At 42.6% G+C, this 22,414-nt stretch overlaps 1 protein-coding gene across 9 annotated transcripts in view; it reads left to right on the forward strand.

The window, feature by feature from the left end:
* Positions 1-3,675: 3,675 nt before the first annotated feature.
* Kmt2c (lysine methyltransferase 2C) overlaps positions 3,676-22,414 on the forward strand; it is a 219,907-nt gene continuing 201,168 nt past the window's right edge. For all 9 annotated transcript variants that reach the window (XM_038321056.1, XM_038321060.1, XM_038321059.1 and 6 more), the window contains exon 1: positions 3,676-4,032. In XM_038321056.1, the coding sequence (XP_038176984.1) occupies positions 3,746-4,032 (287 nt within the window). In that variant the 5' untranslated portion in view covers positions 3,676-3,745. The remainder of the gene's footprint in view (positions 4,033-22,414) is intronic.

Consider the following 22,414-nt stretch of genomic DNA (forward strand, 5'->3'; position numbering starts at 1 on the left):
TTTTTTTAGAGTTGTATGTGTTACATGTGTCTGTGTGCACATGAATGCAGGTGCCACCAGAAGCCAAAGGTGTTGGGTTCCTTCAGAACTGGAGTTATGGGCAATTTGTGAGCTGCCTTATCTGGGTGCTGGGAATGGGACTGCAAACTCTGCAAGAGCAATACAGGATCCACTCTGAGCCCTCTCTTCAGCCTCTGTATTATTTTGAAATAGGGTCTTACATAGCCTAGGCCGGCTTTTCTATCCATTACATAACCCAGATGTCCTTGATTACTGATCTTCTTGCTTCCTCCTACCAAGTACTGGTTATAGGTTTATACCATCAAGCCTATTTATTTTGAGCTGTACTTTACAATTTTTTTTTTTTTTTGGTTTTTCGAGACAGGGTTTCTCTGCAGCTTTTTTTTTAAAGCCTGTCCTGGAGCTAGCTCTTGTAGACCAGGCTGGCCTCGAACTCACAGAGATCCGCCTGCCTCTGCCTCCCGAGTGCTGGATTAAAGGCGTGCGCCACCACCGCCCGGCTTGTACTTTACAATTTTTTAAATTAATTTTAAGTTATATTATCAACTTGCTCTTTTGCTTTTAATTTGTGAATTGCCTTACTCCTACTTCGAATTTCTATTATTATTACTTTTTTTTGGGATTTTCGAGGACAGGGTTCCCTGTAGTTTTTGGTACCTATCCTGGAAAGAGCTCATGTAGACCAGGCTGGCCTCGAACTCACAGAGATCTGCCTGCCTCTGCCTTCCAGTGCTGAAACTAAAAGCATGCGCCAATACTGCCCGGCTTTTTTTTCTTTTAATTTTAAAGAGAGGGTCTCACACGCTGATCTTGAATCCACAGGGATCCACCTGACTCTGCCTTCAAAGTGCTGGAATTAAAGGTGTGGAACACACACTTGACTCCTTGCCTGTTCTATTTTAACAATAACAAAACAATGTAACATTTTAATTGTCTTTTAAATGAATACTACTCTTTCTTTCTTTTTGTTTTTTTGGACAGGATTTCTCTGTTTAACACTGGCTGTCCTGGAACTAGCTCTGTAGACCAGACTGGCCTCGTACTCACAGAGATCCCCCTGCCTCTGTTTCCCACGTGCTGGGATTAAAGGCCTGTGCCACGTTGCTCGACCCAGTGAATACTATTCTTATTTCTAATATCAAAAGTAAACAGCTTTATTTGAAAGTTTATATTTAAAAGCTAGGTCCAGAAACTGGAGATGTGCCTCAGCAGTTAAGAGCTCTTGTTCTTGCAGAGGATTGGAGCTGGTTTCTGCTATTCCACATGGCAACTCACAAGTGCCGGTTAACTCCAGTTCTAGGCATTGGATTACCCTCTGGCCTCTGCAGTTATCTGGACATACATGGTTGCACACAAACTTACACATACATACATACATACATACATATCAATAAATCTTTAAAAAGATTGGGTTTAGGGATATCACGATGGAGTGCTTGCTCAGCATGTAGAAAGGCCTGGGTTATATTATATATATATATATATATATTATATATATATAATATATATGTGTATATGTATATATTCAATATATATTGCCACAACAATAAATTTTGTCTAGAAACCCCTGTTTTCCAAAAGCATTTATTTAAAGCGAAATGTGTAGAAGGAAATGAAAAGAGGTGTCTTTTATATTTTATTTAATAATTAAATGTCACAGTATATTGTATTCCTCTTCTATTTTAATTTGTGGGCTTACCTTTATCATGACAGCCTTCTTCCCTTCTCCAGGCTTCCCTTTGGCCTGTACATATAAACAAGCTTGAAAGGCCCGCAGAGATTAAACCCTGAAGGAATTCAAGCGAGTCAATTTCTTACTTCAGGCCATTGCAAACAACAACAAAAACCAAAACCAAAAACCTTTGCTTTCAGCTGGGAATATCCTTTGGACCACCAAAGTTTGATTCAGATGGGAAGCCCAGTTCAGTGTTAATAGCCTGGCTAGTGGGTAGGCTGGAAAGGTGACCCGCATCTCTGGAAACAAGTGTATTCTTTTCGCCTGCCATCGAAACTGTTGTCGGGGATGGAAAGAAGTGATCGCTCAGAGCGCTGGGATTCCGGGCTCCGAGTAGGGAGGTCTCAGCCTTCCACAACGCTCCACAGATCTGTTTCCCCATCTACACTATTCCCACTCCCACACGCCAACCAACAGTAGGAAGGAAGCGCGGAGTAGCCTGTCCTAGAGGTTTCCACACCCGGCACGGTTTAGGCGAATTCTGATCCATTTTTTTAAAGGACTCATTTGTGTGTGAGTATATGTGTGTGTGTGTGTGTTATGAGAGTCAGCAGTAGTTCTTCCTTTTCTCTCTTTAGCACACGCAACGGACACGCCGATGAATTTCTGTCCATGTAGACAGCTTTTATTCCTTCTCAACCTGCCCCGCTTGGCTTTTTGTCAAGCAGCCTCCCGGGCTCACAGTTGTTTAACACGTGACGTCGAACTACAGCTGGAGTGAGAGTCGACGCCGCGCTGCTATGGCCGCGCCGCCACCGGGAAAGCCCTACGTGGGACTCCGCGAGGCCCCGGGGCGGCCCACGCCCGCGGGAAGGGGGGTTGTCGCGGACGCACGTGCGCGCCCCGCACGCGGGTGCACGCTCCAGAGTGTTTTTACACGCTCGCTCCCCACCCCGGCCAGGCCCGACCCCGATCCCGATCCCGGATACCCGGTCCGCAGCCTTAGCGCCCGCCACAGCCCGAGGTGCAGCCGCGGCCGCGTCAGAGCGGGCGGGGGAGGGGCGGTGAGGTCAGCGGCGGCCCCGCCTGGCAGCGCATGCGTGGAGCAAGGCCCTGTGAGTGGCAGCGGCGCGCGGGGGGCGGGGGCGGGAGGGCGCCTGTGTGTGGGCGAGCCGGCGGCGAGTTTGAGAGGTCTGTGGTGCGGGTCGCCCCGAGGACCCGGGCGCGGGCCCTCGCGCGACCGCCACGGCGTGTGCGTGCGTTGTTTGTGTGGTGAACGCACAGCCGCCAAACTTCCTCCTCCAACTGCCCCGGGGAGGGAAAGCGTTCACGAGTGAGAGGGTACCCTGCGTGAGGGAGCCAGGCTTGATGGAAGCGAAAGCTAGCGCGAGGGGGAGATCCCGAGCGTGAGGGAGCGATAGCCAGCGAGCGCGGGCAACTGCGAGAGCTGGCCGTGCTTGGCAGCGCTCGCCCGCGCGCGAGGACCCGAGTCGTGAGGGAACTAGGCCGTAGGCAGCGCGCCGAGCGAGCGAGCGGTGTGTGTGAGGGAGCGATCGCCAGCGCGCGGACTGAGGGGCCGGTGCTGGCGCCACCCCCGGAACCCACCAAAACTGGAGAGCAGCTGTCAAAACTTCGCCGCGGCGTGGGCCTGACGGGCTGACGGCGCGGGGGAGGGGTGGCTGTCGCCGCCCCCGCCGCCCCCCTCCGCGGGCCTTTCTCCTCCCGCCGCGGGCGGCCTGGGGGAGGGGCCGGGCGGAGACCCCTGCGGCCGCCTCGGGCCCCGCGCCCTCGCGCCGCGCCCCGCCCCGCCCCGCTCGGCACCGCCCCTCCGGCCCGGCCCCGATGTCCCCCAGCCCTAGACGCGGCGCCCGCCCCCGCGCGGCCGGCCCCGCCCGCCCCCGCCCGCCTGCCCGCCGCCCCCCCGCCGGCCCCTGCGCGCGGCGGAGTGCGCGCGCCCGCGCCGATGTGTTGTGAGTGCGTGTCCTGCTAGCTCCATGTTGCCGCCTCTCCCGGTACCTGCTGCTGCTGCTGCTCCCGGGGCTGCGGGAAATGCGAGAGGCTGAGTCGGGGAGGAGCAACTCGAGCAGCAGCAGCGGGCGGCGGCTGCGGCCGCTGCGGCGGGAGGAGCCCCCCAGGAGGAGGACCGGGATCCATGTGTCTTTCCTGGTGACTAGGATGTCGTCGGAGGAGGACCGGAGCGCGGAGCAGCAGCAGCCGCCGCCAGCACCCCCCGAGGAGCCCGGAGCCCCGGCCCCGAGCCCCGCAGCCGCAGACAAAAGACCTCGGGGCCGGCCTCGCAAAGATGGCGCTTCCCCTTTCCAGAGAGCCAGAAAGAAGTAAGTTGAGCGCGAGGGAGCCAGGCGGGCGGCCAGCGGCAGCGCGGCCCGGAGCTGTCAGGCCCCCGGCCCGGTGGGGGCGGGGCGGCCCAGGCGCGGCCCGGTTCGGCGGCGCCCGCGCAGGTCCCGCCGGCCGCGCCGCGCACTTTACTTTGGAGTTCGGCCTCGCTTCTGGGAGAACCCGCCCGGCGGCTTCCCCAGGGCCTAGCCCGGCGTCCGCACACGCCCCGCCGTGCAACGCCCAGCTCGCTGCCCGGCCCGGCCGCTCGGAGCCACAAAGCTGTGGGCGCCAGGGACCGAGCTGTCAAACGCCGCGGCCGGGTGGTCCCGGTGCGGCGGCCGGCGCTCTTTGTCAGCTCGCGGCTCCTTTAACTTTTCTTGCTCCCAGACCGGTGCTTTTGCCCCTTAATGATACATTAGGAAGCCATTCGAGCCTGTCCTCCCCATCCCCCACCGCCCCGAACCGCACCGCCCGGCTCCGCAGCCGGCGCTCGGGATCGCACGGGCCCAGGTGTGAGCAAGCCGGAGTTTCGGGAACGCGGCCGGCGTCCGCGGCGCTGACGGCCCAGAGCACTTTGTTTCTGGGAGCGGACAGCTTTAAACGTCGCTCGCCTAGTAACTTTAACTCCAGCTGGGCAGGGAATGGCTTTCGATTGTTTTGAGCGTACGTGAGGACTGTGCCCGGTGGATGAACTGGCCAAGAAGTGTTGTCTTTACCAAGTGGTTATTCGGCAACTTTGCTTGAAAAATTAAGGGAGCCGGCTCAGTGCTAGTGAGTGAGTTGCTCAGCTATTGTGGCTCTTCTGGGTGCTGCGGAAGATTGGTGACCATCTTTCAAAGTTGCAGAATGGCGTGTGTTGCTTACTCATTTCATTGTATGATATTCTCATTGAACTGTTGGTGGTGGAAGGGTGCGCTGGGACTTGCAGGAAGAAGCCAGCACGTTTATGGATAGGCTATTTCTTTGGTTTTCGTGCCTTCATTTGTTGTGCAGTAAATAGTGTTAACTGATGCGTAGCAGCCTGGGCTTCAGGAACCCATTAAGCACTTGACCCAGTGTACCTTTTTTTGAGGTTTGCTATCCTTGTACTAGGAAATGTACCAGGGCCTTCAGTCGCCTCCATATTTATTGCCTTCCAGTTCTTACCTAGCTGTGAGAAATCTTGAGAGAAACACTGTATAGACGATATATACATTATTGCATTAGGTTTTTTGTGATACAAAGTTAAGAGTTTATTTTGTCTGTTACATTGTAAGGTGATGTCCTGCATAAAATACCATTATGTCTGCCTTGATTGAAATTTGGAGAAGGTATGTGGAGTCTTAAGTAACTTTGGACTTGGTCAGTTTGAAACAAATACCGTTTTAAAAAGCAATATAGGTTCAATCCATGTTAGAGTTTTACTTCGATTCCTTCTCATTTTCTGTTTGAAAACCATTTGTGTCGCACAAGAAGGTTCATGATGTCACATGCCTTTAATCCCAGCACTCAGGAGGCAGAGACAGGCGAATCTGAGTTCAAAGCCAGCCTGGTCTACAGAGCAGTTCCAGGATATCCAGGGCTACACAGACAAACCATGTTTTGAGAAAAAAAAAAAAAGAAAAAAGAAAAACGTTAAATCTTACTATTGGTTAATTTGAGATTACTGTATGTTTTATATTTGTACTTTATATTTGTGCTCATTTTCGCAGTGCTTGGACCATTCATTGTGCCTCCCTGTTGCTGTGAGCTCAGTTGTATTAGCGCAACTCAGTTGTGCTAGTCAAACTCCTCTGAACTGGAAGACTGGTTATTGCCACTTTATTATTTTAATTCTTATCACTATTATTAATGAAGAAAAATATGACTTCTTTTTGAGAAGCTAAACATTTTTTTTTTATTAAGAATGACAGTATAAAGGCCAGATGATGGTGGTGTACCCCTTTAATCCCAGCATTTGTGAGGCAGAGGCAGGTGGATCTCTGTGAGTTTTGAGGCCAGCCTGGTCTACAAAGCAAGTTCCAGGATAGCCAGAGCTATGCAGTAAAACCATGTCTCAAAAAACAAAACAAAACAACAATAACAAAAAGAATAACAGCATAGTCTAACAAAACTTTGGGAAATGTTTAGGTCAGTTCTGTTATGTATTTTTTCTTCTTTTGCTGAAAAGCAAAGATAATTCTTTACAGTAGAAGTCAAATGTAGTGGCTTCCAACTTTTAAATTTTTAAAAGTTAGGTATCTTTTGAAGGGAGTGGAATTTCTAATTGCTTTTGAAACATGTAAATGGAAACTAATGTGTGAAATGGAAAGTAAAGAGGTTTTTGATTGTGTGTCTCTATACCATATTAGAATCCATGTGGAAAAGACCTTGTAGCTAGTGAAGACCCTGAAAGTGAAACTGATGTGTACCAGATGTGATTTAAGGTTTTCAGTAAGTGAATAATGTGGAATTGCAAACAGTGCACTGAATAAATGAAAGTTAATATCCTTTGTTTGTTTGTTTGCTTGTTTGAGACAGGGCCTCTTTCTGTAGCTCTGACCGACCTGGCACTTGCTAGACGACTGGCTTTGAACTCAGATATCTGCCTTCCTCTGATTCCTGGGATAAAGCACATGCCCCACCACATCCCTTGAAAGTAAAATATTCTTTATGATATCTATGTTGATCACTAACTTAGGGCCAAAACAAAAACAAGGTCTTATGACAGTAGTTTGATTATAACACAGAATGGAGTTTTTAATTTGTTTTTGAATGAAAAAAGGTAACCACTGTCTCAAAAAAAAAAAAAAAAAAAAAAAAAAAAAAAAAAGCTGGGCGGTGGTGGTGCACGCCTTTAATCCCAGCACTCGGGAGGCAGAGGCAGGCGGATCTCTGTGAGTTCGAGGCCAGCCTGGTCTACAAGAGCTAGTTCCAGGACAGGCTCCAAAACTACAGCAAAAACCCTGTCTTGAAAAAAAAAAAAAGCGAAAAAAGGTAACCATGCACTGCTAATTATTGTGCTTGAAGTTTTAATAATTAAGTAAACAAATCAAGCGTTTTATACTTTTAGCTATCTGAATTTTTGTTTTATCATATTTAAAAGGCATAAGATAAAATAGTTAGTTGGTTCTACATTAGCTAAAATTATACTAAAATTATCTTAACTATTTAAAAGCAAATATTTTGAACTGAAAGACTGCCTGAAATTTCTCCTTAACTATAGAGACTCTAGTTATTTTGAGTGCTTATCATCTTTACCTGAGGCATCAGTGTTGCATACTGGTAAAACAGCCCCTGCTAGAGGATTGTATATGTCAGAGGTCTATCATTCTGTCAGTCTTAAACGAAGCTTGTTTTTTTAAAGACGGATTTTTACTGTGGGCCTGCAACCAACTGTGTAGACCAGGGTTGCTAGGATTAAATAGAGTAAGGTATGCTTGTTGGAGTTCTGGGATTAAATGTTAAATACTACAGCTGGCTTTAGTGGGAAGCCCAGGAAGTGTTCTACCATATTTGTTATGTCATCAAAGTTGAAGTCAGGGATGGCACGTGGGGAACAGGCAATGCCGAAGCAGCAGGTGGCAGGTACAGGATTTCTGGGATACTGTGTTCAACTCTTATTGAGTCAGCTCTGTGCTCTGAATCACTTTTCAGAAGGCAATTACTGTTACTGGAGACACAACTTGAGTGTTATTGTTACAGAAAAGTCAGGGACAATGGATGATGTCTTACAAGGGATCAGCAAAAATTGCAGTGCAGCTGTTAACTGTTGTTACTTTGTTGTAAGACTCTTCTCTAATAAAATTTCTCAAACCTGCAAACTTGAAATAAGTGATAGACAACTGCTCTTCACTACTGTATGTACAGTTTAATAGAAAGTCTCCCCCATCACTATTCATGCATTTTGAGATAATACAAGTATATAGCATTTCTTTTTCTTTTTCTTGCTTTCCTTCCCTTCCTCCACCCTCCCCCGTTCCTCCCTCTCTGCCTTTCCTTCTTTAGTTTTTTTTTTTTTTTTTTTTTTTTGAGATAAGGCCTATTATGTATTCCAGGCTGACCTTGAACTCCGTATGTAGCCTGGGCTGGCCTAGAATTTGAGTATTTCCTTAGCATCCCACAGCAGGGTTTGTAGGTATGCATGATCGTGCTGAGCAAAATGATTCTTAAGTTTTAATATTTTTTTAAAGATAGCAGATAAATGGGATACACACACACACACACACACACACACACACAGAGAGAGAGAGAGAGAGAGAGAGAGAGAGAGCGCTTATAGTATCTACCTATGTATCTATATATCTGTCTTACTATCTGTCTGTCTATCTGTATCTACTGATCTCTTGTCCATAAGTAGGCACTAAAATGTCTTAATTTAATTGAAAGCTGGATCTGGAACTGTTAGTTTCTCTTCCCTGTACAGAGAGGTTGTTTTAACTTGGCTATGTTGTAGTTTATTATTGTCCTGTTGGTTTATTCCTAGGAATTATTAATATATGATGTTTTTAGTCTCATAATTTTACATTGCTTGTTAAGTTGATAACATGGATTTCCATGTAAATTTAAAAGTATTGTATAGTTTAATTTCTCATTCTTAAAATAATTGTTATATTTCCTATACCCACTTAATTCTATGATGCAAGATTTATAGTCAGTTTGCAAAGTTACAAACTGATTACAAGACTTTGTATAAGACTTGGTGCCTTACCTGCTTTCTGTTCTGCAAAATTACAGGTTATTCTTTGGGCCACAGGTTTTTCTGATCAGATAGTGTCTGTCCAGCCCTAATTTCCATTAAGTCAATGTAAGCTTGTAACTAAGGAGCTTTCATGGAACTTATTGAACTTCTAAAATAAATATGATCAGTTTTTAGGTATAAAGAACACTAGTTTTGGTCTGGAGAGAATGCTCTGTGCTTAAGAGCACTTGCTGATCTTTCAGAGAACCCGGATTTGGTTCTCACAGCCATGTTGGGGAGTTTACAAAGTCTCTCTCTCTCTCTCTCTCTCTATATATATATATATATATATATATATGAAATACTTATACACTTAGTGAGTGATCCTAGCACTTGGGAGTCAGGCTGGTAGCTCTCTGAATTCTAGACCTGTGTGATCTACATAACAAAGTTCTAGGCCAGAGTTACACAGTGAAACCTGTTTTAAAACAAGCAAGCAAGCAAAGAAACAAACAAATAAATATTCTTTTAAAAAATAGAGCCCTAGAAATTCTCTTCATGCATTTCTGGTGGAGAAATGTGAGGTAGGATATAATTTTTGCTTTTTCATCTGTGATACTCTTAGGCTACAGAGTAAATTTTCTAATAGATATGTTCCCCTATTAAACTTTTTCTTTTTTACTTTTACATTTATTTATATGTGTGCGCACACACGTGTGTGTACGTGGGACTCATGCATGCCTCAGTATGTGCATGAAGGTCAGAGGATATCTTGTGGGAGTTGGCGCTCTTCTACCATCTGGCTAGATGGTAAGTGCATTTAGCCACCAAGTTATCTTGTTGGCTCTAAATATTTTTATCTGTTGGTTTTTTAGCAAACTGATTAATCCCTTCCCTTCTCCTATAAACTTTCTTTATCATGTTTATACCTAGTAACTATTTTCAGAACTTATTAGCAAGTCAAGTTGTAAAAAGTTATCCAGTAAAAAGGGGCATGATTTCTGTTTTATAATGGCCTTGCATACCAATGTGTGCCTGTGGTTGTTATGAAATATTTAGTAGAAAAAACAGTCTTGCATTTAGAATTTGAAGTTCTTTTTTAAAGAATTGTTTTTACTTTAATTAATTTTTTGAGCCAGGGTTCACTGTGTAGCTCTGTCTGGCCTGAGACTCACTGGGCTTGAACTGAGATATGACTGCCTCTATCTTCTGAGGTCTTGGATTAAAGGCACGAACCACCATTTCTGGCTTATTTTTATTTTGTATTTGTGTGAGTGCCTACATGTATGTATATGTACAGTGTGAGTGCCTGGTGAATGCAGAGGCCAGAAGGCTACACCAGATTCCCTAGATCTAGAGTTACAGGCAGTTGTGAGCTGACATGGGTGTGGGAATCGAACTCTGCAAGTCCTCTGCAAGAGAAGCATATTCTGTCAGTATGAGCCATCTCTCTAGCCTAGAATTGGAAGTTTTGATCTATTGCAGAATATGAGAGACCTTAGAGCACAACTTTAGAGAAATAGGAACGAACACAACTCATTTATGCTTTAATATGTTAGAAAAGGCCTCATATGAAAGATGTTTTCACTTTGCTGCTGCTGCTGTGTGATAGCAGGAGCTATATAAAACAGTTTGAGATGACTTAGACTTTCTGTGCACTTTTTTACTAAAGCATTTTTTGCATTTATTTATTTTTTATGTTATTTTATGTAGATGAGTGTTCTGATTGCATGAATGTCTGCACCTGAGTAGGCATCAGATCCTCTGGAACTGGAGTTAATAGATTATTGTGAGCCACCATGTGAATGCTAGCAGCCAAACTCTGGTCCTCCACAAGGAAAGACTGTCTTAATTATTTGTTCTCAACTGCTGAGGCCTATTCTCCAGCTGCTCTGTTCACTTTTTAAAATAATTAAGACAGTCTTTCCTTGTGGGTTAACATTAATTAAATAACTCATTTATATGTATATATACATACATAGGGACACACACACACACACACACCACACACACACACACACACACATACACACATACACACCAGGGCACAACTGTAGGGAATTGGTTTCTCTCCTTCTATCATGTGGGACTTGGGATCCAATTCGGGTCACCAGACTTTGCAGCAGGCACCTTTACTGGTTGAGACATCTTGCTGATCCTCTGCTCAGTTTTTGTTGTTTTCAGACAGGATCTCACTATGTATAGATTATTGGCTTGGGATTTGATATGTAGACCAGGTTGGCCTACATACTGAAATTATCATGTGCCTTGAAGTTGTCATGTGCCTCTTGCTTCTGCCTCCCAACTTCTAGGATTACAGGCATGTTCTACCACATCTGGCTCTATTGAGGTTTTTTCCCCCCTCCTTGGCACATCTCACAGAACACGCTGAAATATCATGAACAGTCAACCCTGCAAGAGGAGTCACCCAGCCAAGTGGAGTCTTGGGAAGGTTTACTGAAAGTAGTATTTGAATTAAACCCTGAAGGGTTGGTGAGGTTTAGCTAAGTAGAGTGATAGAGTGTGTTTGGGAGAGCAGAGAGAATACAGTTTATTTCAGAGGGAAGTTAGAGTGTTTTCCTGGTGGAGAATGAAGACAGAGGCTTAATACATGGAGTGGGACTCAAGCTGTAGTAGTTGTTGTACTAGTGAATCTGGGCTCTCTCCTGGTGTCAGGGGTTATCAACTTTTAGGCATTTTAAATGGGGTTACAGACTCATAGTCAGATCCTGAATGATAGCTGACTCTTAAGGCCTTGGGTGTAAAAAGTGGGTGATTAAAAAACTGCCAAACAGTTTGTTAGTTGTTTTTGGTCGTTGATCTAGAGTAGAGGCCTGGGTCCCCAAATTCCCCAATCCTCCTACCTCCTCAGTGTTATTTGACAGCCCTGGATAGCCCAGAACTCTTGTAGACCAGGCAGGCGAGGCTTGGAACTCACAGAGACCCACCTGTGATTTAAGGGGGGTGTATTTTAGAAAAACCACCATGGGTAAAAAGTATGAAGAGACAAGCTATCTACAGCAGAGATAATGTGCTGCTGGTGCAGTGTCATAGGCAAGTCAAAGGCAAAGGGAAGATTACTGGAGATGTGGCAGGGGAAGGGAGAAGTCTTTTTTTTTTTTTTTTTTTTTTTTTTTGGTTTTCGAGACAGGGGTTTCTCTGCAGCTTTAGAGCCTGTCCTGGACCTAGCTCTTGTAGACCAGGCTGGTCTCGAACTCACAGAGATCCACCTGCCTCTGCCTCCCGAGTGCTGGGATTAAAGGCGTGCGCCACCACCGCCCGGCGAGAAGTCTTTGATCATTGCAGAGGAGGAGGGGGAAAGTCTCTGGCATGTATACCTTGAGGAAGGAAATGTTCAAGACTATCTGGGGATTGTAGGAATGAGATTTTTCGGATAGCTTCAGGATAGGTGGTAATTAAAGATGTGATTTACTTGAACCTGCTTACAAGTCGTCTGCCAAGTCTACTTTGCAGTTTCCCCTCTCCTGCTGGGATATACCCAGGGGCCTCACACATTCTAGGCAAGTTTCTTAACCACTTGAACTACACCCCTGACCCTTAATGTGCAATTTTTATCTAGACAAAGAGAGATCGGTGGGAACCAATGTGGAGGCTTGCTTGCTACATTGTTGGCTTAAGAAAAAAACCTTTTCAGGAGTTGGTAAAGTTGTACAGTTTAATCTTGACTTTATCCTATAAAAAATACATATACTAAAATGTGTTTTTGTAATATAGAAAATACTTTGGAAGACTATATAATACTTTGTAGTGTACTTCCTGATTTAAAAAAAAGTTTGTTGTTTTTGCTTTTGAGATAGGATCTCACTATATAGCCCTAGAAGGCCTTGAATTTACTACCTCTGCCTGCCCAGGATTAAAGTTATGAGCCACCATGCCTGGCAAAGGTTAATAATTTAAAATACATGTAAGAGATAGAAATTCCGGGGAAAGATCAGTAACTATTATTTTAAAATTTTGTTCATTCCTTGTGTGTATGTGTGTGTGTGTGTGTGTGTGCGTGTGTATGTGTGTTTGTATGATTAAGGCAGGGTCTATTTCTATCCCCCAAGGGACTTACCATTTCTGGCTGGCTTAGAACTTTCAGTGAAGACAGAATGGCCTAGAATTTATAGAAATCCATCTACCTGCATCTGCCTTTCCAGTGCTGGAAATTAAAGGCATGTGCCACCAGGTCAGGCCCCCAAAGCAGGGTTTTTACTGAATGTTTTTCATTATAAAGAATAGTAACTCCCTAGGAAAGCTCTGTATGCAGTTTAATGTCATGACAAAAATGATTTAAAAATTTTTTTATTAGCCAAACCTATATAAATGTCATTATTGTGGAATTTTTTATGTAATTCTGATCAGGATTTTATATAAGCTTTTCTAAATGAGACTTACTAGGTTGGTATTGAATGATTTCTTGTACTAAGGATGTAGGCCAGTAATAAGAACGATTTATATCTATTGTGTTTAGGTCCTCCAAAAGATAAGTATTTTTTAAATTTATTTTTCAGGTTTGTTTAATCATACATAGTGTTGTATTTTTAGTCATAGCCACTCCTGTTTATTTCCTACTTTTTTTTTTTCTTGAGAGAGGATTTCATGTGTAGCTCTGAAACTCAATATGTAGGACTAGGCTGGCTTTGAGCCTCTCTGCCTCAGAGTGCTAGGATTGAAAGCCAGTACCACCATTGCCCAGAAACATCCTTTTTATTTTTTAACTTTTAAATATAGGTAATATATTGTGTGTGTGTATGTGTACACATGCATGTGTGATGTCTGTGCAGACATGCTATGCCTATAGCCATCCTTATGCCATAGAACACACGTGGAGAGCAAAGGACAACTTTGTTGAGTTGCTTTTTCTCTGTTTTTACATGTGTTCTAGGAACTGAACTCAAGTCTGAGCTGTAAGCCATCTTGCTGGCCCCATTTCTTATATATTTTATATTTGGTAATGTTTGCTTTCTAAGTTTAACTGTAACCTATTTTATTATAAGCAAAGTAGTTGATTGCCATTGTAGTCCATGTGGTTTTGTTTTTAATCCCATCCCTTTAGTTTCAGCCTAACAAAAATAAGGCAAAATAAAGCTTCCTCTGTTTCTTGATAGGGGATTTTTATTTCCAGTTCTAGAGATTGAAACCAGAAGCATTATTTTATGTTAGACAAGCACTGTGGGAATTGAAGCTACATCGAGCACATAGCCTTGAGATTTCTAATGTATTTCATGTTTGATATAAGCATCAAAGTATGTACAGAAATGACCACATAAAATCTTAAGGCTTCATAATTAAGACAATGCCTACCAAAGTTGAAGTATTTGGTTAGGGTGGCCATGGTTTTCTCCTATGGGACTCACATACTTATCCATTATTACATATTGAAATTAGGTGTGTGCTATTTATTTTTTAAATGATTTTTTAAAATTTATGTACATTGGTGTTTTGCCTGTAAGTATCTTTGTGAAGGTGTGGGATCCCATGGGGGTAGTAACAGGCAGTTGCAGACTTCCATGTGGGTGTTGGGAATTGAACCCAGGTCCTCTGATAAGAACAGCTAGTGCTCTTAATCACTGAACCATTTCTCCGGTGCCCCTCCCCTCATCGTTTTTTAAAGACAGGGTATGTGTAGCCTTGGCTATCCTGGGACTCAATATATAGACCAGGCTGGTCTCAACTCATAGAGATTTGTCTGCCTCTGCTTCCTTAGTGGCTGAGATTAAAGGTGTGCAACACCACCAAGCTAGGCTAGGTGAAACTTTCAAGAAGATTTAACCTGAAGTGATTGTAGTGGCTTCCACGCCTTTAGTCCCTAGCACTTGGGGGAACAGAAGGGCAGGTGGATTCTCTGTGAGCTAGGCCGGCCTGGCCCTGGTCTATACAAAAGCAGTTCCAGGACAGCCAGGGCCTTAATTACAGGTAGAGGAATCCCTGGTTTTTAGGAGAAACAAAATCAAGAATATTTAATTTTGTCTAGAGACAGAGAGGCCTTCCTTAAAGTATGTGGTGGTTATATGATACACATCAAGATGTTTATCTGTATAGGAAACTGAAGGAAGAGAATGCTGTCTGCTGTTTTATAAGTACCACCCCCAAGTTTGGGCCTACCATTACTTTAGAGTCAATTGTTTGTGTAGTGTATGTCCTTGTCCTAGTCCTGTTTTGGCAGTTAGTGATGACACTCGATAAGGTTTGGGTACAACCTTTTCTTTGTACTTTTACTTTGGGAGTCTTTTTGTTGTTGTTGTTGTTTTTTTTTTCTTTTGAGACAGGGGTTTTCTCTGTAGCTGTGGTTGTCCTGCAACAAGGTCTGTAGACCAGGCTGGCATTCTTCTATCCGAGTGCTGAGATTAACCGTGTGGGGCAACCACCACCTGGCTTAGTAGTTTTTTTGGGGAGTCTTAAGTGATTGCAGTGCTAGGAGGTGGAAGGTTCTGTGGAGAGGGACGGGTTCCCAGACTAGCTTTTCCAGAGTCTCAGTGGGGTTCAAGTCCTAGTTTGACATTTTGGTGAGTGCAGTCACAAAAGCAATCACTGGTAAGAGTAGCAGAGGCACCACCCAGCTGAATCCAGCCAAGATTGGTGAAATCACGAATAAATACGGTGGTTTGTTCGGCAGCAACAAATAATAGTAATAATGGACACTAGGCTGGCAAGATGGCTCAGTGGGTAAAAGTGCTTAGCACCAAGTCTGGGTCTGATCCAGGAGAAGCACATGATTGGAAGGAGAGAAACTCTACACATGCACCTTGGGATGTGCATACACATACATACAAATAAACAAGTATACAAATGTAATTAAAATAATGAAAGGAGATGATTTTATGAATTAAAGGACTCTTAAGAACAGGTAGGTGATATAAATGATTATAACTACTGTTTTTAGGTTCTTTACTGAGTTAAATTGAGGCTTGCCTTACATTTGGCCCTTCTTTTTTTTTTTTTTTTTAATATTTATTTATTATTATGGATACAATATTCTGGTCTGTGTGTATGCCCTGCTGGCCAGAAGAGGGCACCAGACCTCATTACAGATGGTTGTGAGCCACCATGTGGTTGCTGGAATTGAACTCAGGACCTTTGGAAGAGCAGGCAATGCTCTTCTTAAAACCCTCTGAGCCATTTCTCCAGCCCCATTGTGGCCCTTCTTTAAGATATTTTAAGGTAGAAATGAATATTATTGAGGAGTTTAATTTTTAAATAATGCTGTTATTAGGACTGTGATGTAAGGTTGGCTAATTGAGTGCTGTCTAACATGCATGAAACCCTGTGTTTGATCTTGCAGTGCCTGTAATCTTAACCTTGGGGGTGGTGGAGGCATGAGAATCATAAGTTTCAAGGTTATCCTCAACTATTAGATTGAGTATGAGAGAGGCTAGCCTTGGATATAGGAAAGTCTGTCTCAAGCTCCTCTCCCTTCAAATGTAGTTATGACTATAGATGGTCTATAATTAGATAATACCTAATAGATAAAAAAATTATGCATGACCCCCCAAGTTAGAATGTATGTTTTTGACATATGCACACCTGATACATAGTGAAATATTTGTATTTTTTGGGGGAGACCTAGCTTCTATTGCCAACAACAGGATGTGTCAGTAAGAACTAGGTTCCCCCTTCAATCACTGCCTTTGTTTTAACAGGACATTATGTAGGCAAGAGTGGCCTTGATCTCACAGAATCTACCTGTCCCTGCCTCCAGAGTGCAAAGATTAAAGATGTGTGCCATCACTCCCATCTGTCTCTCTACCTCACCCCTCTTTTAAAATAGAAACTTTAGAATAATATGGACTTGAACTGGATGTGTATTTCTCTTTCCCATCAAATTCTTCAGGATAGGAGATAAGTTTACCAAGTTTATTATGGTGCCTTTGCACTGCAGAGTCACTCAGTGGAGACCTGTCTCCTTCGTGTTTCTAAGGTATGGCATCCGCTTTAAGATTCTGTGATGGCTACTCGAGCTCCAGTCATTACATCTGTGTTCCATGAAGCAGAATGGAGGAGACCACAGACCAATATTTCCCTTTAAAATGCTATTTAAAAAATACTGGACTGGATGTGGTGGTCTGGCACTCAGGAGGTAGAGGCAGGAGGATCTCTGAGTTTGAGGCCAGCCTGTTCTTCAGTGAAACATTGTTACAAAAAATGTGTGTGCGCGTGTTTGTGCTTATTTATGTATAAATGTAGGTAGACATGGCTCAGTATTTAAGAGCACTAGTTATTGCAGAGAACCCAAGTTTGATTCCTGGCTTACAACCATCCATAACTCCAACTCCATGGTATCTAGGGTCCTTCTCTGACCTTTATGAGTACCAGACATGCATGTGCCATACATACACACATGACAATAAAATACTGATACATAGAAAATAAATTAGAAAAAAAATTGGCTATTTTAAAAGTACCCCATGTTTCAACTTGTATATCCATGTGATTTGAACTTAGTTATAATGGTGATATGGCCAGGATAGCTTAAGAGAGGCCAGGAGTGTAGTAAAAGAACATTTATACTTATTTAATGTATTAAATATATAATTAAATATATTTATTATATTATACATAATATTATTATTTACAATAAATCATAAATTATATAAAAATTATTTTTTTCCTGTGCAGCCCTGGCTGTCCTGGAACTCATTCTATAGATCAGTCTGGCCTAGAACTCAGAGATTCACTTGCTTCTGTCTTTTGAGTGCTGGAATTAAAGGCGTTCAACATCACTGCATGATAATTTTATTTATTGTGCATGTGTCTGGATGTATGTGTGCTACAGCATTTGTGTGGTAGGTCAGAGGACAAATTGTGGGCATTGGTTTTTTCTTCCACCATGTGGGTCCCAAGTTTGAAACTCAGGTCATCAGGCTTTGCAGCAAGTGCCTTTTTCTGCTGAACCATCTTGTAAACCTGTGTTTTAATTCTTTATTATTGAGATTCATGTCTCTCCTTCAAACCAATGTGGAAGGAAAGTGTTAAATATTATAATTGCTGAGTATTTCAGTGAAATTATAGGTAACTTAAATTTTTTTTCCAAGTGTGATGTCACTGGTCTGTAATCCCAGCATCTGGAGGAAAAGGTGGGAGGAGGATTGAGGATAGTGAGATTGAGGATAGCCTGGTGATCCCAGGCCAGGCAGGGATTCATAATGAGACCCTGCCTAAAATAAGTAAATCTGTGTTTCTTTTCTTATTTTTCCAAGTATGTTCCTGAAGCATTTGTGTTACTCTCAGCTGAGTTTACTTGCTTCTTTTTTTGTTAATGACCCTGGAAGATATTGGGGAAAAGTCCGCTAAGAAGCACTGTGTATACTAGAGAGGTCAGTAGATGACAGAATTCTTCTCTTTCCTCATACTGTGGAAGCTCAATGCCAGCTAATGCAGAATGATTCACATGACTCTTTATTTTGTGGAGTTTTAATTTTTTTCTTTACATTTTTTCTCTGCTCCCCTTTCTTCCCTCTCCCCCTCTCTCCTCTTCTGTGACCCCATGCTTCCAGTTTGCTCAGGAGATCTATTTTTCCTCCTTCATATTTAGATCCCTGTATGTCTCTCTTAGGGTTCTCTTTGTTGTCTAGGTTCTCTGGGGTTGTGGATTGTAGGTTGGTTTTTCTTTGCTTTATGTCTAAAAGTCACTTATGAGTGAGTACATATTATATTTGTCATTTTGGGTCTGGGTTACTTAACTCAATGTTTTTTTCTAGATCCATTCATTTGCCTACAAATTTCAATATGTCATTTTTTACTGTGTAGTATTTTCTTGTGTAAATGTACCACATTTTCTTTATCCATTCTTCAGTTGAGAGGCATCTAGGTTGTTCCCAGGTAACTCACAGGACTCTTAGAGAAAGCAGCTATTGTTTTTAAGTACTGAGCCATTATGACTCTAGCCCTCTTCCTTCCTTCCTTTTCTTTTTCATATTTTGAGAGAGGGTCTTTCTGTGTAGCCTTGGCTGTCCTGGAACTCACTTTGTAGACCAGGCTGACCTCAAACTCATAGAGATCTACCTACTTCTGCCTCCCAAGTGATTAAACGCGTGCACCACCACCACCTGGCTCAGCCTTGGCTTTTAAGTAAATGCCTGCTTTACATAGAAGGAGAAAGAGAGCAAATTGGGTGTGTGTGTGTGTGTGTGTGTGTGTGTGTATGTGTTTGTTTGTGTGTTTTACTATGGACAATAGGGAGCCTTTGAGGATGTTAAACAGGAGAAATACGTCTGTTAGGAAAATAACCTTGGCAGGGGTAGTAAAGCCATAACTAATGATTCTTTTGCTCAGTGATTAAAATCAAATGAGGGATCTTTGCTTAGCAGGTATGAGGGGTTTGGTTTGATTCTAGCACAGAAAAAGAAGCCTGTCATGCAAAGTAACTTTTGTACTTTCTTTTTTCCTGTTAACAGCTTCATACATGTATATGAAATGAGTTGTAGTTAGTTTCACCCTCATTCCCTTTTTCTGTTCACCTTCTTAACAAATCCTCTTCCTACTTCATGTCTGTCACAAAAAGTAATCAGAATTGCTGGCTTAAGTGTGAGTAGGACGTTTATTTTCGATTATGGGCAGTTTATCAGCTGCTATACCATTGGAAGAAAATAATACCCTTTCTCCCCCAATTCTGATCTCTGTTAGAAATAGTTTACATGTTAGGCAATGGTAACACACGCCTAGAGTTCGAGGCCAGCCTGGTTCACACAGCATGAGTTCCAGGGTATGGTGAACTAAACAGAGAAACCCTGTCTTGAAAAACAAAATAAACAAAAAAAGAGTTTTCATTTGTTTTTTGTTTTTGGTCAATGTGTAACCCTGACTGGACTTGAAAGGTTCTGCCTGCCTTCCTCTGCTGGGATTAAAGGGGTGCACCACTGGGTTGATCCTCATTGTATGTGGCTCTTTTCTTCCATTTTTTTTTAAAGAGATGGTGCTGGGGACTTAAACTAGGGCCTCAGGATTGCTAGGCTTTATATCCCCAGCACAGTGTAAATAATTTTAAATTCCTTATAAGTTTTATTGGTGCAAGTCTGTATTTTTAAATGATTTTATTTCATATGCACAAGTATTTTTTTCCTGCCTGCATGTCTAGGCACTATGTATCTGCCTGATACTAGTGGAGGTCAGAAGAGAGGGTGTGTCTTAGAACTGTAGTTATAGACAATTCGCAGCTGCCATGTAAATGCTGGAGATCATACCCTGGTCCTCTGGAATATCAGCCAGTGCTCTTAACCACTGAGCCATTTCTCCATTTCTCTGAATGCTCTCTCTCTCTCTGTCTCTGTCTCTCTGTCTCTCTGTCTCTCTGTCTCTCTCTCTCTCATTCATTGAGACAAGCTTTCTACATAGCTCTGGCTGTCTTGGAAGTTACTATCGTAATTAGTAACCTTTTCTCAGGCTGGTCTCCAACTCAGAGATTCACTATCCTCTACCTCTGGAACACTGGGGTTAAAAGTGTTTGCGCGACCCCCCCACCCCCCCGTCTAGTTTCTTATTCTTTTTAAAATTTGTAACTTGCAAGTATATAAAAATTATGGTTGTTTTATGAATCTTATTTCTTTTATTTACTAAACCCACTTACTCCTGTTTTGTAGATTCTTCAGAATTTTCTTCATGCAGGATCATGACATTAACGTACATATTAGATGTTATTCATCTAATTAGATGTTAACTTATTCATTTTTGTTTTTTTCCAGACATGTTTTGTCTGTGTAGCCCTGGCTGTCCTGGAACTTTATTTGTAGACCAGGCTGGCCTTGAATTTACAGAGACTGCTTCTGCCTCCCGAGTGATAGGGTTAAAGGTGTGTGCTACCACCACCTATCTAGATGTTTAATTTAAAAATCCCAAACCAATCTAAGATATTCTTTTCTGTTTGTTTTGAGACAGGGTTTCTCTTTGTAGCACCCTGGCTGTCCTGGAACTCCTTCTCAGTAACTAGAGTGGCCTTAAATTCAAATCTGCCTCTGGCTCTGGGATTAAAGGCGTGTACCGTCACCACCAGGCTTACTTGAGGGCATTTTTAAATGGTTATCGTCCTCTTTCTGAAGATTGATGTAGGTCTCAACTCTCAGGAACTTGAGAGGTGGAAGCAAGAGGACCACGAGTTCTCGAAGAGCCTGCATTACAAATAGCTCAAGGCCAGCTTGGGAAACTTAGTAAGAACCTGCCTCAAAATAGAAAGATAGAAAGTTTTTTTTTTTTTTTTTTAATTTTCTTTAAAGAGGGCAGAGGAGATAGCTTACTGATAGAGTACTTGCTTGACATTCTTGGTGGGTTTAGTCTTAGTATTGGGCAGTAGGGCTGGAGGCCTGAGAAATCCGAAGATGCAATTCTGTTTTTTAAAATGTAATGGGCTGGATTTAGCTCAGTGCTAGAGTTTTGCATAACATGTGCAAGGCCCTGTGTTTAATCCCCAGCACTTTAAAAATGACAACAGGAACAACAACATAATTATTTTAGATTTATGTATTAGTAGTTGCCAGACTAGCAGAGATGAACTTTTTAAAAATTTAATTTAAAAACTTTTTAGGGATCTTGCTATACTCAGATTGGTATGAAATTTAGTTTGTGCTAGGATTACAGATTTGAGCCTCTGTGCCTGTGAAGATAAGTCCTTGACTATAAAGTCACTTGATTTTTCTCTCTAATTTAGGTGAGCATTAAGTAGGAAGAACATTAGTTAATAAAGGCAGCAAGTGTGTATACAAGCAGATGGCCACATTTTGCTTTGAGAAGTTTTACGCTATTCAGACAGATATTCTGTGTTGATTTTGACCAAATGACTTTTTTGTGCTTCAGTTGTTTTATCTGCTAAATAGAGTAATAGTAGCACCTGTCATAGGGTTGGAATTGTTGTAAGTACTACAACAATGTCTGATGTATATTAAGCAATTCATCCATTTATTAGTATTTAATAGGTCAGAGTAAAGCAGCATGCTTAGAGAAGAAAATTGCTTGATTTGAGTCTTATCACCATAGTTCGTGTTCAGTTAAATGTGGCTCCTAATGCTTTTGGGGTTACAGGGTCTCTTTGATATATCATCTCTTCCCAAGGAAGAATATATAAGTAAATCTAGGCATATATGTTTTCTACAGTTTAAGGGAAAGGGATCAGTGACTCCTCCTCCAAGCATTTCCAAAAACATTGAAGGGCCTCAGCCCTTGGAGTAAGTCAGTTTCCTCTAAAATCAGTGTTCTGAATGAGACCCATCTTGGATATACAGGTGGTGGAGGTTGTTTTTTCTCAGAACTGAGTTCTAGAGAATACTGGGAAACAGAACAGTGTTAGTACTTCTTTTCCCCCTAGGAAAACACTCAACTTCAAAGGAAGGCATTCTTTTATGGGTGTTGTCCTATTTCAAAAGACTGTGGGTGATGGCTATCCATAGTGTGTTTTACTGTTGTGCTAACTCACAAGAAAAACAAAACAGCCAGGCTGTGGTGGCACAAGCCTTTAATCCCAGTACTTGGTAGGCAGAGGCATGCGAATCTCTGAGTTCAAGGCCAGCCTCACCTACAAGAGCTAGTTCTAGGACAGGCTCCAAAGCTACAGAGAAACCCGGTCTCGAAAAACCAAAAAAAAAAAAAAAAAAAAAAAAAGGAAAATACATTGAAAGTGAATAGAGATAAGGCGCATATAATTTTTTCTTGAATTTATTAAGTAAAATTTCACAAACATCAGTATCTTAAATGTAATTAAGAATATACTTAGCCAGGCATAATGGCACACACCTTTAATCCCAACATTCAGG

Source organism: Arvicola amphibius, chromosome 2 (assembly GCF_903992535.2).
Source record: "Arvicola amphibius chromosome 2, mArvAmp1.2, whole genome shotgun sequence".
Lineage (NCBI taxonomy): Eukaryota > Metazoa > Chordata > Mammalia > Rodentia > Cricetidae > Arvicola > Arvicola amphibius.